Genomic DNA, 13,028 nt, shown 5'->3' with positions numbered 1-13,028 from the left:
AAATACGAAATTCAAATATAAACGTGCCAAAGAGCACATAAAAATAAACCTATGAAGAGTAAAGCCATGAGATGAAGAGAGCAAAATAAAAAGGGGGTTGCATGGTGCTAAAATACCTGAACAGTCAATGTAGGGACAGTCATCATAATCCTTACGTAGGGACACAAGAGAGAAATGAGGTCAAAAAAGTCAAGATGGCAGCCATAACTGTGCAATGAAAGCTCCATTTTACATATGTCATGCATGTGATGCATGTAAAAAAGAGGTGAGCTTCAATCACACAGACATGATTGCCATTTTGACTATTTTCTGTTCTGTGGACACCCCATGGGTAGCCGGGGAATTCTGGGAGTTGAAGTCCATGCATTTTCCAGTGGCCAAGGTTGAGAAACACTCCTAGAGTTTGGGAGAGACTCGGAGAGCCTCTGGGTCTGGATCTGCTTTCTCCAACCTCTGGCTTGCAGAACAGCTGAGAGCTGGAGGACATCTCAGCCTAATATGCCTGGGCATTTTCAGGCAGTGTCAACATCCCTGAAAGGTGGTTTCCTTCTGACCTGCATGAAGAATATTGATTCTTCCACACCTTCTTACCTGCCAGTTCAGCAGCATGGCTGTCAGCATCTCCATACTCAAAGTCCAGGTTGGGGCAATCCATGGAGCCCTGCAGAAGAAGGTCCCCCTTAAGTGAGGCAGGAACACCAGGTAGCAACCCGCATCTTGATCTTGCATGACCCAGTAGAGGAAAGGAGAAATCTAGAGAATGGTTCCGATCCAGTTATGGCAACCCAACGGTGTTAGGGAGAAGCCAGTACAGGACTAAATGCTGATGGCTCTGTCTACCATTTACATTTTACGCAGCAACCCACCAGCCACAGCTGTAAACATCTTTCACCAACCATCACCTTTCCCCTCTTCGCAAGATAAGGAAGTGTTCCTGAGCCTTCTGTGACATCAGAGCATCTCAGCCAATCACTGAAGGACAGAGGGGCTCAAGGGCTGAGACAACCAGGGTTTAATCACAGGGTCTAGCCATTCCAAGACAAGGAACCAAGTGTGAAATCCCAAGACCATCCATGAAACTTCTTGTCACCAACCACCATGCATCCTTCTAACCTCCCCATGTGATTATTGCCAGAATGAAAAAGGAGGATGCACAGAGAACTTTACTCTGAGATAAGCATGCTCTCAATGTCAATATTCAATCAGCTCAGGATCTGGGGCTTGGCTTCAAGGAGGGTATGGCATGGATCTAGGGATCTAGAAGCTCTCTGATCTCTTCCTTTCCTTCTAGCTGAGGAATGAGTGGAGGAACCTAGCATGCGGTGAATATTCAAACAGTGGTTTCAAACCCCTGCCTGGTATCAGGCTCCCCACCTCCAAATATATTGGAGCTACCAATCTCAGTTCCCAGCCAACCTGGCCAAGGAACTGGAGGGAGAGAAAGTGGGGGAGGGTTTACAAGATTGACACAAAGTGAGAAGCAGCTCGAATCCATGAAGAGACCCCAGGTCTGGGCAAGATGGAACACAGAATTATCCTTATTCTAAAATTAATAACAGGACACAATTCAAGGCGGGTGTGCAACTGGATCCTAAATGTGCAAGCAAGCTCAGCGAAGCTTACTTCTAAGAAAGTGTGCAAAGGAGAATAATTCCAGAATACATAGTACCATTCACAACTCCTGCAGGGTTTCTCTTGTGTGAGGGCACCGTTCTTTTTCACTGATCTGAGAACCAGCCATTTGTCAGCAAGTTCTTCATCCACCCACAAGACCTGTGAAACATCTCCCAACCTTTCAGTGATGCTGGCTCTGCTTTGACCTACATCAGATGTGGCCTCCCCAGAGAAGAGTCAACACTTATGGAAAGGGGGGGATCTGAAGTGCTGAGAGCTTTGGAGTATTGAAAAAAGGAAACAATTAATAGACCACATCAGCCATAAGTCACCCAACATGTCCAGAGCTGAGGAGGCAACTCTAGGAATAGCCACAATTCCATAATGCTAGTTAGATGTGGGAGTTACCCAGTCGGCTGTTTTGTTTGAGCATTAACCTAAAAGAGCCTTTCCAAACCTGGTGCCTATGGCAGACTTTAAGTACCATAATCCCCAGCCAGGCTGGCTGTGACTTTTCAGATCTGAGGTCCGGTATATCTGAAGGGTTAGCAGAATCTGAATTAAGCTTAGCAGAACCAGAATTAAAACAACAATAATGGGAAAAACTATTAACAGATTAAATTCTACCAGTTTAGAGCAGGCTTATTTAAGTGTGGGGTAACTGGCAGCGCAGCCCCCAACACACACACACACACACACACACACACACACTGAAATGCAGAGTCTGGAGCAGAAACCTCAATTTCTAACGCCTTCGTTGGGGGTTATTCAGGGCCTTGGGGAACACTCTTCTCCAGCAGATTTGTGGCCTCTGAACAGCCCCCTCCATTGGCTGCTTGAATAGGTTTTCCTGCACATTGCAGTGGGCTGGGCTAAATGATCCTTGGGGTCGCTTTCAACTTTACAATTCTCTGATTTCACAATTCTTTTCAGAGAGTTTTGCACAGGAAGCCCCTAGACAATGGATTACGCTGTGCTTTACCAAACACATCTAGAAGTGTCTAAATGTGATTGCTAATCTTGATTTGATGGTGATTTTTTCCCCATCTGATTCTGACAATATGGACAATTCTGCAGAAGGTCCTACTATTTTCATCCCTGTTAACAGCAAGATGTATAGCTAGTAAGCTGAGAGAGATTTGCCTTAACCTCCATCTGCTTCAACTCAGCATCCTGGGGAGCTCACACCCCCACCACTGTTCCCCTGTGGCGTTTAAAATCAACAGAGGCCACTTCATCAGTTCCTTCCCTCAATGGCATCTTGCATTTTTGACATACCAGCTTTCCCCAACTTGGTTGCCTCTAGAGGAGCTGGACCAATTCCCAGCCTTTCCAGGCAGTATGTACAGATAGTCCTCACTTAATGACCACAATTGGGACTGGAATTTCAGTTGCTAAGTGGTCATTAAGTGAATCCAACCCAGTTTTACGACTTTTTGCAGCAGTCATTAAGCGAATCACCATGGGTGTTAAGCAAACCATGAGGTCGTTAAGTGAATCATGCAGTTCTGCATTGATTTTGCTTGCCAGAAGCCAGACAGGAAGGTCAAAAATAGCAATCGCGTGACCACAGGATGCTGCGATGGTCGTAAATGTGAACCGGCTCCCAAGCGCCCAGATCATGATCACGTGACCGTGGGGACACTGCAACGGTCCTATGTGTGAGGACCGGTTGTAATTTTTTCAGCACCGTTGCAAGTCCAAACTGTCACTAAATGAATGGTTGTTAAGTGAGGAATACCTATACCTGTACTATCTGGGGTTGCACTCTGACTCTTCAGCCTACCCTGAGAGGGGCAGGCTGGTTTCAGTCCACTTTCTGTGGCTGACTCTTCCCTCCCTAAGATCTTACTAAAATCTCTGAGGTTTGTAAACATGCTTTGAATTTATAAAACAATCAACATTTGGAGTCTGGAGTATCTGTTAGTCTGGAAGTCCATGGATCCCCTGCCAAGACAGCCTTTCATCCTCCCAGGAAAAGCTCCTCATTCAGAGCTACGGAGGAATTCCAGACATCTCCAGACATCTTGCGGGTTTCTTCCAGACTTCAAAGCTCAGTTCATGGGAAGTAGAGGGGTGTCCCCAGTTCCTGACCCAGATAGTCCTCACCCCTCCCCAGGTGTGGTAGAAGAGCACAGTTGGTGGCAACCACAGCTGGCTACTGAGGATGACCCAAATCTGTGGTCCCTTATGGTAAAGAGCCTCAGAATCATCCTCTCCAACTTGGCATCCTTCGAACATGTTGGAATTACAGTTCCCAGCCAGCATGGACCCTGGCGATTTCAGCACACCTGGAAGGTGCCAGGTTGGGGCAGGCCATTAAAAACCATTTAAGGTCTTTAAGGTCCATTTAGTCTAGCGTTCTTCGACAGAAGCTCAGTGGTTTACCAGAAGTCGGTCAGAAGTTCCTTCTCACATTTACTGTTTGTGGGAACTTGAGCACCACTTGGTCCAGTGTATGTGGATTGCCTTTGTGTCCATTTCAAACTGGTTTCAGGTCTTGTTATAGAACAGGAGCACCCTTGAGCGACTTGGAAGATTGTCTGTGCTGGGAACCAGTTGGCATGTGCCCTGGCAAACTCTGCTGAACTTCTCTGGGAAAGTCAGTGTAACCCATTCTGCAGGGATGGGCCAGAGAGGCATTGCTTTATGATGGCCCCAATCCTTCCAGGAGGGGCAACTGTCAGGTTCCATGCGAAAGGCTCCTCGAATTGGCTGGCTAAGCAGCAGATCAAGGAACAGGGCACAACATTCCAGTTGCATTTTGCCTTTATTCCTGGATTCAATGCTGAACCCAGATGCTCAAGTTTGGGTGAAGTCCCAGATGATCTTACTTCTTGAAATCTGGATTAGGCCCAAGTCCCACATGCCTTACAGAGCTTCCAGGCCAAGTTTTATCATAATAGCACCCTGGCCAGTTTTACACGGTCCAGACAACTAATCTCACTTTGATCTGCCCACTGCGTTCTATTGTTTTCTCCTCTTTCCACTAACCCCAGAAACCTCTACAGAGAACAGATGCTTTTGGGCTGATATCATCAGTAGCCCACTGTCCAAAACCATCTTGCAACCGCTTATTCACACCATGCTCATAGGCTCCATTTGGGGCAGCCCTGAGGAGGGTTGGAAGCCTCAGTGAGGTTTTACTACAGCTGGTTACAGGAACTTCCCCCAGCCTGGTGCCCTCCAGACATGCTGAGTTACAACACCCCAGGATCCCTGGCCAACATTTGGAAGGCAACCATGTTGGGGAGGCTCGGACACACCGAGCATGGGATTTGCTTGACCCAATGGCTTCCCCCTCCATTTCTAGGCACCAGAGAAATTGGCAGTTACAGACTAGGAGCTCCATATAACTTGAGACCAGGTTCTTGGGAAGACTACACTGGCTGTTCTACATGGGAGGGGGCTTTTTTTTTCAGTCCCACCACCACCAGAGGATGGAAACGCAGGCAACGGACCTGCTAATTCTCTCTTTCTGATGACCTTTGGACACAAGGAAGGGCACCTCGAACAATACACAAAACAGTACTTGTTTTAAGACTCTGTCATTAATCAGTGTTTTCCTTGTGTCACTTCTACATTTTATTGCCTGTTCAATTACTGTTGCTCCCCCTGGGTTCCACCAGTAGATGGAATTTGTACTGGTGGAAAAGTGGGACCGAAATCTGAGCAAGGAACAAATCCCAGGAATATCTTTAACCAGCTGTGTGGGTAGGGAGGTAGACACCTACGTGTTCAGTTCAATAGCCAAGGGCCCCAACAGATTCCTGGTCTTCAGAAGCCCATGAGATGCTGAGAAGACATTGCCTCAATCCAGTCCTACTAGTTGCGAGCTATGGGGATCGGGCTGCATCACACAAGGGTCGACTCCACCTTGAGGAAGGCTATCTTCGAAGACTACCCCCTAAAACTTTTGCAATGCAGAGGAGGGCTCCCTCGGAGGCAGCTGAGATGCATTCCTAGAATGACCACCAGCCCTTCCCCTCACAACTAAAAATGTCCTCCAGGAGTGGAGAAGCAAGGCGGGAGCTTCTTTGCTGACCTCACTAAGCTCTGAGGCACCTCTCCAGGTCTGTGCCCCCATGCCAGGGTTGCGGGAGGATTGTTACCAGCCTCCCGTAGCGCCTTTGCTGAAGGGGTAGTTCACCCTCCCTGGCAAAATACTAAAAACTCCAAAATGAATTAAATCGGTGGGGGATATTTTTTCCCTTCTGCCTCTGCAGCAGCTACGGGCGTTTGCCCAGGAGAGAAGGGGGGAGGAGCGGTCCTGGCATTAGTAGAGAGCGACCCTGGCATGTAGCGCCTCCGGGGACAGGCAGACATGCCCGAATGCTTCCCATTCATCCTCCTGCAAGGAAGGGGAGGGGGAATAGTCCATAAGGGGCACAGCAACGGAGCAAAATGCCAGGGAGGGGGCCGCAGCTCCACCGGGCACTCCCCACCCTTCCATGCCCCCTGCCCGCCCTGGGCGTGCTCACAGGGGGTGCTTTTCCATCTCGGGAAGAGCTCCATCTCCCGAAGGCGCCCCCCGCAAGAAGCCTGGCTCATCCGAGGCTTGCACGGAAGGGCCGGCAGAGAAGATCCCACCCCCCGCGTGGCTTCCCTGCAACTCTCACTTCTGTCCTAGGAGATGGGGGGGGGGGGGCTTTGCTCAGCCAAGCACACCAGCCCGCGCCCCTCCTCCGCACGCATTGCTGGTCGCCCCTTCCCTACGAGCCCCCCCCCCGGGCCCTCAGGTCTTTTCTGCCCCAACGGCGCGGACTGTCCCCTCCAGGCGTCCCAGGCCTCTCGGCCCCCAGCCCCCTCCCTGCTGGCCCCCCGACCTTCCTCTCTGCGGGTCGGCTCCCCATTCTCCCACGGCCCCCCGCCCGCCCCCGGCCCGGCCCGGCCCGGCCCGGCCACCTCGGCTTCCTTCCGCGCGCTCCCGAGCAGCCCCCTGCCCGGGGCTCCGCCGCCCTCCTCCACGCGCCCGGCCGAGACACGTGGAAGCCACGCGCGCCTCCCTGCCCGGGCCGGGCGCCCCGCCCGCCGCCCCCCGATTGGTCACCCGCCGCCCGTGGGCGGCCCCCGTGCGCACACCCCCTCGCGGCGATTGGCCGGGGCAGGGAGGGAGTCCCCCGCGGGAGGTCTGTAACCAGGGCGGCTGGAGGAAGGGGGCGGGGCTTCGGGCGGGGCGCGAGCGCCTCTGAGCGCGTACAGAGTGACCCGCGGCAAGGTCCGTCCCCCGCAGCCGGTCCGGACCCGCGGATTGAAGGCCCCAACAACAACCCTGGAAAGCAGGCCGGGAGGAGCCTCGTTCCGCGGCGCCTTTCCGAGCGTGGCCCCCGGTCCCCAAAAGGGCCCTCCCTCGGAGCCGAGCCCGGCTTCCCCGTCCCTCCCCTCCGGCGAGGAGCACTCCGGGGGTCTGCTTAAAGCCCCCGCTGCCCCCTCCCCAAACCGGCCTCGCCCCCCCCGGCCCTGGGCGGACCTCTGGTCCCATCCTCCGCAGCCGGCGTGAGCTCTGCAGGCAGCCCGGGGACCCCCCGCCCCGCCCCGCCTCCCCCCTGCCGGCAGAGTCGGCCCCCCTGCCCTGCCTGGAGGGTCCCTCGGAGACGCTGCTGGCCGGCACCGCCTTCGGGGCTCCGCGGTGGGCGCGGGCGCGGCTGGCGAGGGCAGGAAGCCCCTGGCCCAGCCGCGGTCGGGGATCACGAGGGACCCTGGACGTTAGCTTCCCCCGATTCCTGGGGTGCGGATTCAGGGCCGGCTGCCCCAAGCGCAGCAGAGACTCGGCGGAGCTTTCGCGGACCAGCGCGGGGATCTTCTGGTCCGGCTTTGCGGGTTGCAGCTGGACGCGCAGAATCCTGCGTTTCAACCCGTTCGATGCCGGGTCCCTCTCAGAGCAGCCTTCCTCCCAAGACTGGGGTGTCCCTGTGCAGGCCACCTCCGGTAATGAGAAATCGGAGATGAAAAGATTGAGCGGGAATCAATTAATTATTATATACAGTTTTGTCGGTGATGGGTTAATGGTTCAGCTTAAAGTTCCACAGGGATTGGTGTGGGGGAGGGAGCGTTGTTTAGAAAAAGGATATGAAATATTATGTCCGAAGTCCTTAATGATACACGGGAACATACTTTATATCAGTGGCTTATCCACCCGTACTTTATTATTTGTATTTTATTTCTTACAAATATATATTTTTTCTTATATTCCTTTAAAGATAAACAACAAATGCTGCTTTCAGTAAATAAATAAATAAAACAGAGCAGGTAGAAATGTAAGAAAGGAGAGACACCCAATTAAGTCCTGTTTTTTCAAACACACCAAGCTTGGTGAATCTTGCTAATTTGCACGTAGCTTAAAAGGAGACGCCTGAACACCGGTGCTCAGTGGGTGTGTGGATATAAAATGCTTGAGAGTGCTGGGCATTTCACCCCTATTGGCACTACCCAAGAAAGGATTACTGCACAGGCTGCACAAGCTAATTTTAAACTGGCATCTGAGAAAGTTTGCACTGGGCGGATTTCTGCACAAAAAGAGTGTGCTGCATGCAAAAACCCACATAAAGTTTTGTTTTGAAAAGCTCAGCTAGGGAGCAGCATTAAAATGACCTTGACTAATCGGAAAAAAGCTAAGCATAGTAAAGGCCTACTTATGCAGGGATGGGAGACCACTAGGAAACCTTAAGAGATATGAGCTAGACTTGGGGAAAAAAATTCAAGAAGGCAACGTGAAACCTAAGAAAACTACACAAATGTCCATGAAAATACCTAGGAGCTAAGCTTAACTCTGGGGAGACTTTATCTTTGCCTAGCTTTAAAGGATGATGGCTAATGTTTACCTTTGGGGCCACGGTGGTCCCAGGTCTAGTGTTAGACTCAAACCTCTAAAGATTTTGAAGAATAAATTGCTACCATTAATTTGCTCTGTCGGAGCTGTTTCCTGATAGAAACAGTGCATGTGAGCCCATTGCAGGTAGAGCAGCATCAACAGAGGAGGAAATAGAAACAGTGGGCATGCATGGAAAGCCCCTGCCCTGGGATCAAGGCTTGCCCAGCCGGAAAAATAGAAACTGTGCAGCCACCCCAGGATGCTCTTGGCTTCAGCCCCCAAGACCTTCCCTGCAGCATCCTTGGCCAAGAAGCAGGTGAAAAGTGGCCAGAGCAGCCGAGGGATGGAGGGAGGGAGGGGGATTTGTGCCTGGGGTTTGCACAGATCCAATATGGAGCCAAAGAATCAGCGCTCCAGGAAGGTACTTAGGTTAACGTTGTGGTCATTTATTAGTGTATTTTTCTACATCTGGTTCTCTTTGTCCTAGCCCATGCAAATCTGCAGGCCAGCGTCCTGGGATTTTTCAGGAGAAAGCCTTAAGCACGGCTGAATGGTCCAATCAGAGGGGTTCCCAACTCCTGAAACGCATGTGATGGCACCTCCCCACCCGTCAGCAGTTCAAACCTGTCCACCCTGCCCGCGCCCCCCAGAAAAGTCTCAGCTCTCTCTCCATGCTGAACTGGTCAGAATCCTTCCATTACCGCCCCAGATTGGCGGGGTCAGAAGGAAAAGTGGGAAGCCAAGGCCCTTGCTTAAAAAAGCAACAGGATAAAATCAGCTCCTCCTCGTCCTTTAAAAAGGAGCTTTCATTCTATGGCCTTTCCGGAAACACAGACGAGATGCCATTCACTCCTGATTATATGATATTGGGGTTCCTGTGCGGTCTGCCCTAAATGCACTCAATAGCAGCGCTTGAGGAATCTCCTTCAGGTTATTGATCTGAAAAAAGGTCGTGTGTCTTTTGCCGGCTTAAAGCCAAGTTCCTCCAACTGCAGTTCTGGAACAGGAAGAGCAATTCAGTTAGTAGCCTTGTTTCTGAAAGGTTTTCATCACTGGCATAAATAACTCAGGTTCGCTCCCTACGAGGGAAGGAGAGATACTGTGAATTGGCCACTGAAGGTGAGCATTGTGTAATTTCCGCCTCAATTCAAGGATAGCAGAGAAATTTTAATGACATTTCCGCAAAGTTCAGTCTGGATTTTACAAGATTTTATTGGTATTCTTGTGATTACAGAGTCTTTATTGCTTGTCTAATACAATCACTCAGACAGTAATATTTAAAACTTTTTTTGAAAATAGTATCATCTTATACTTTCTAAAAATTTCCTTTTTGGAGAATTGTGATGTGATTTTTTTTTTTAACTTCCTTGGTTTTGAGATTTCAAACATAATTTATTTTTCCTTATGAAGCCTTTTCTCTCTTTCTTGTTTTGCTGGTATTTTAATTCCTTTCGTAATTTAAAAACAGTCACATTAGAAAACAAAACATTACAAGTTCTAGTTCAGCGGGGATCAGAGCATGGCTGTTCCAGATCGATTAGGAGAAGCTGAGCAAGCGAAAGGAGCTTACAGATTTTTAAAAATGCAAACAGAGTTTCTGAAACCGGAGGGGCAAAATATTGTGCAATCCCTCTCCTCCAACTACTGTACATCAGTGGTAAAAGTGGCTAGCACAAACCAATTTACAGATGAGGAGACCACCACCATCATGCACCATTGCCAGCTAATGATGCGCCCTGCAGAGGGAAGAGCGTCTGTTCCCCTATAACAAAGTTTTTCAAACTTGGGAGCTTTAAGATGGGTGGACGTCAACTCCCAGAACTCCCCAACCAGCATGCACTGGGAATTGCTGGGAATGCATGCTGGCTGGGTAACTCTGGAGTTGACGTCCACCCATCTTAAAGCTCCCAAGTTTGAAAAGCACTGCCTTACAGTCTCTCCTCTCACCTTCAATCCCACTTTTAGGTGACACCGTTTTACAAGCTAGGTGAAAATGGCCAATTCTCTTCTTGGGGGGAAGGATCAGACTTGGCCCCCTTTCCCCACAATGGTGCAGCTCCAGCAATGGACTTCAGAGGACAGTTTTTCTCCTCCAAATCATAGCTAAGCCAGCAGCAGCACATTTGGCCTGAGGATCTGGGCGGCCTCCCTTCCTCCTTACACCCATTCCTCAACCTGGTGCCCTCCAGTCATGTGTCGGGCTGCAATGCTGTTATTGCACGTGGCCATTCGCCAAGCTGGCTGGGAAGACGGGAACCCACCCCCTGGAAATATCTAGGCATCCTTCTTGAGGCCTGTGGGCAGTTCCTCCGTCTAAAGGTGTTGGCAGAAATCCACGGGAAAATGTTTCAGCTCAGAAGATGCCTCCCATTCCAATACAGCGGATAAGCAAATGGCTGACATCTTGGACTCTGTGAAGCAGTCCCAGAAAAATACTTCCTTTTTGGGGGGGCAGGGGGAGGAGGCTAAATATCAGCCCCATTAGAAAACAGCCCAAGCCTCCCTTTTCTTCCAGGATCTCCTGTCCAAGTGGGGCTTCATCAAGCAGAGCAGAGTGAAGGGCCAGCAAAGGGCCACCTGTCCACAGAAAGCAGCTGAACCTCCTGATCTCGGGTAGAGGACAATCCAGGGGGACAAGCTGGAGGCAGCCCTTAAGGCTTTCACAAACCAAGGGAAGAGGGACCCTCCTGGGGAGAGAATGGCTGGCAAGGGTGGGTGGGCGGATGGAGGGGTCTGGGGGTGCTGCAGGAGCCCTGAGCTTGACGAGGTCCTTTGCAGACCACCCCTGTAGGAAGGGCTCCAGGGCCCAAAGGAAAGAACGGGCTTTCTGAGGCAGCCAACCGCCGCTCCAGACGATCCATCCTCAGGTCTCACCCTGGAGGGCTGAAGAGCGCTGTCTGCCAACGGAGACAGGCCGAAGCACAGGAGAGCTAGCCTGTCTTACCACGACCTGATGTGATGATCTGGTGACCGCACAATGGGGAAGGGCAAACCAGTCCAGGCCAAGGTGGGAGGGATGTGAGTGTATGTGTGAGAGATCACACGGGGACTGAGAGGCCACTGGGCTTCATGCTTGCACTGCACTCCGTGGCCCATGTGGCTGGAGTCAGGGGTTCCTCTAAGGTGGATAGGGGGCAACGCATTCACACGCTTGCCCTGCAGGGGAGCAGATCCACTGCTTTGCAACTCACAAAGTCTCCCTGGGGCTCAGCCACAGTCCCTGCTCTCTGTTCCAAGCCCTGCCTGGTTTAATTCAAGAATGGGGGCATCTGGGCCTCCGGGCAGTGACTGCCCCAACTGCAGAAAATTATACCCCACAAAATCAAGAATCGGCACAATCCCTCTTCTGCATCTTACCAAAGAGTCCTACCAGAAGGAGAACCCCCACCGCCACCACCACCCGATTGCCAACTGCGTCTTCCTACGTGGTCTGCGTCTGGCATTGAAACCTTCAGGTGGCTCTTGGGGGTCTGTGGGGAATGATGGTGGACGGCTGCACCCTTCTACCCTCCCCACTGCCACCACCGCCCAAAGCAGTGGAGCCAAACGGAAGGGGTCAAGAGCCTTTCTTCCTTTTCTTTGCAGGCAGGCTGCAAAGGATGCTGCTGCAGGCAAGCTTTCCAGCGTCGGCCTTTAGCCAAAACTCAGCGGGAGCCTCTGGGGAGGCTGGACTGTGCCCGAGAGCCCCAAAGACCATCTCCTGACAGACGGGCCTTTCCTGACCTAGCTGGCCCTCTGGACTTGAGGGGGGACAGACACCATTGTCCAATTCTGAACATTCACGCATTTTTGAGAATCTCACCTGACAAATCCTAGATTATTTCTAAAAAATCAAAAGCACGACAGAGCAGCACGGAAATAAAAAACTGAAAGAAGCTTGGATGCCACATTTGGGGGACTCAAACTGAAAAAGTATCATTTTGCGATGCCTTTATTCCAGGACACATTCTCCCCTCTAGTTTTCATGATTCTATACAAGATGCCCCGCTCTAAATTTTGAAATCTCCTCCCCAGGGGTTGCTCAGCAGGTGGAAGGAAATGCCTTGAGGCACCCTGACAGCAGACCCAAGGAAGAGGGCAACAGTTCCTCATGCTGGCGCTGAAACTTCCTTGCGCTGCAGGGATGGCTCCCTATTCCCAAACGAGGAGGCCAGGTTCGGCGGGCTTCCCTCCTGTGCAGCATCTGGACAATCTAGTGGCATAAGACAGATCAAAAGAGGAGGGCAAAAGACGGGCACCTCACACATGGCATCTTTGGAAAACTCGGATGAACAAGGGGCTTCTGATTTGCATTAGTAGAACCCACAGAAATCCCACAGGAAAAGGGAAATACGGATATGATAGTTCTGGGCCATGAATATTCAGGACCCAAACAGAGGCCAATCACAAAGGTCCGTGATTAAATCTCCATGTCTCATAAACTTGCCTCAGCGAGGTCTAAAAATCTAGAACACTGAAAAGCCAAGGAGGATCCCGCCAAGCGGAAATGTGTTGCGCTGTTGCACACTCGCACATAAAGGGTGAATTTATACATTTTTCATCTGGGGAGCATGCAAGTTGCTTGTCTGCTGAGTCATGTGGTCAGTAAGTGACGTGCCAACCC

The 13,028-nt window shown here is 51.1% G+C and overlaps 1 protein-coding gene across 1 annotated transcript in view; it reads right to left on the bottom strand.

Annotated features, from left to right (window-relative positions):
• Positions 1-10,132, bottom strand: part of STRIP2 (striatin interacting protein 2) — a 37,713-nt gene extending 27,581 nt beyond the window's left edge. Inside the window, exons 1-4 of the mRNA XM_063308811.1 lie at positions 10,112-10,132; positions 6,815-7,537; positions 6,520-6,573; positions 592-661 (exon numbers count right to left, since the gene is read on the bottom strand). Of these exons, the coding sequence (XP_063164881.1) occupies positions 592-661; positions 6,520-6,573; positions 6,815-7,537; positions 10,112-10,132 (868 nt within the window). The remainder of the gene's footprint in view (positions 1-591; positions 662-6,519; positions 6,574-6,814; positions 7,538-10,111) is intronic.
• Between the last annotated feature and the right edge of the window lie 2,896 nt (positions 10,133-13,028).

Source organism: Candoia aspera, chromosome 7 (genome assembly GCF_035149785.1).
Source record: "Candoia aspera isolate rCanAsp1 chromosome 7, rCanAsp1.hap2, whole genome shotgun sequence".
Lineage (NCBI taxonomy): Eukaryota > Metazoa > Chordata > Lepidosauria > Squamata > Boidae > Candoia > Candoia aspera.
Note: the sequence above shows the minus strand (reverse complement) of the source record. Positions and strands in the feature narration are given on the sequence as shown.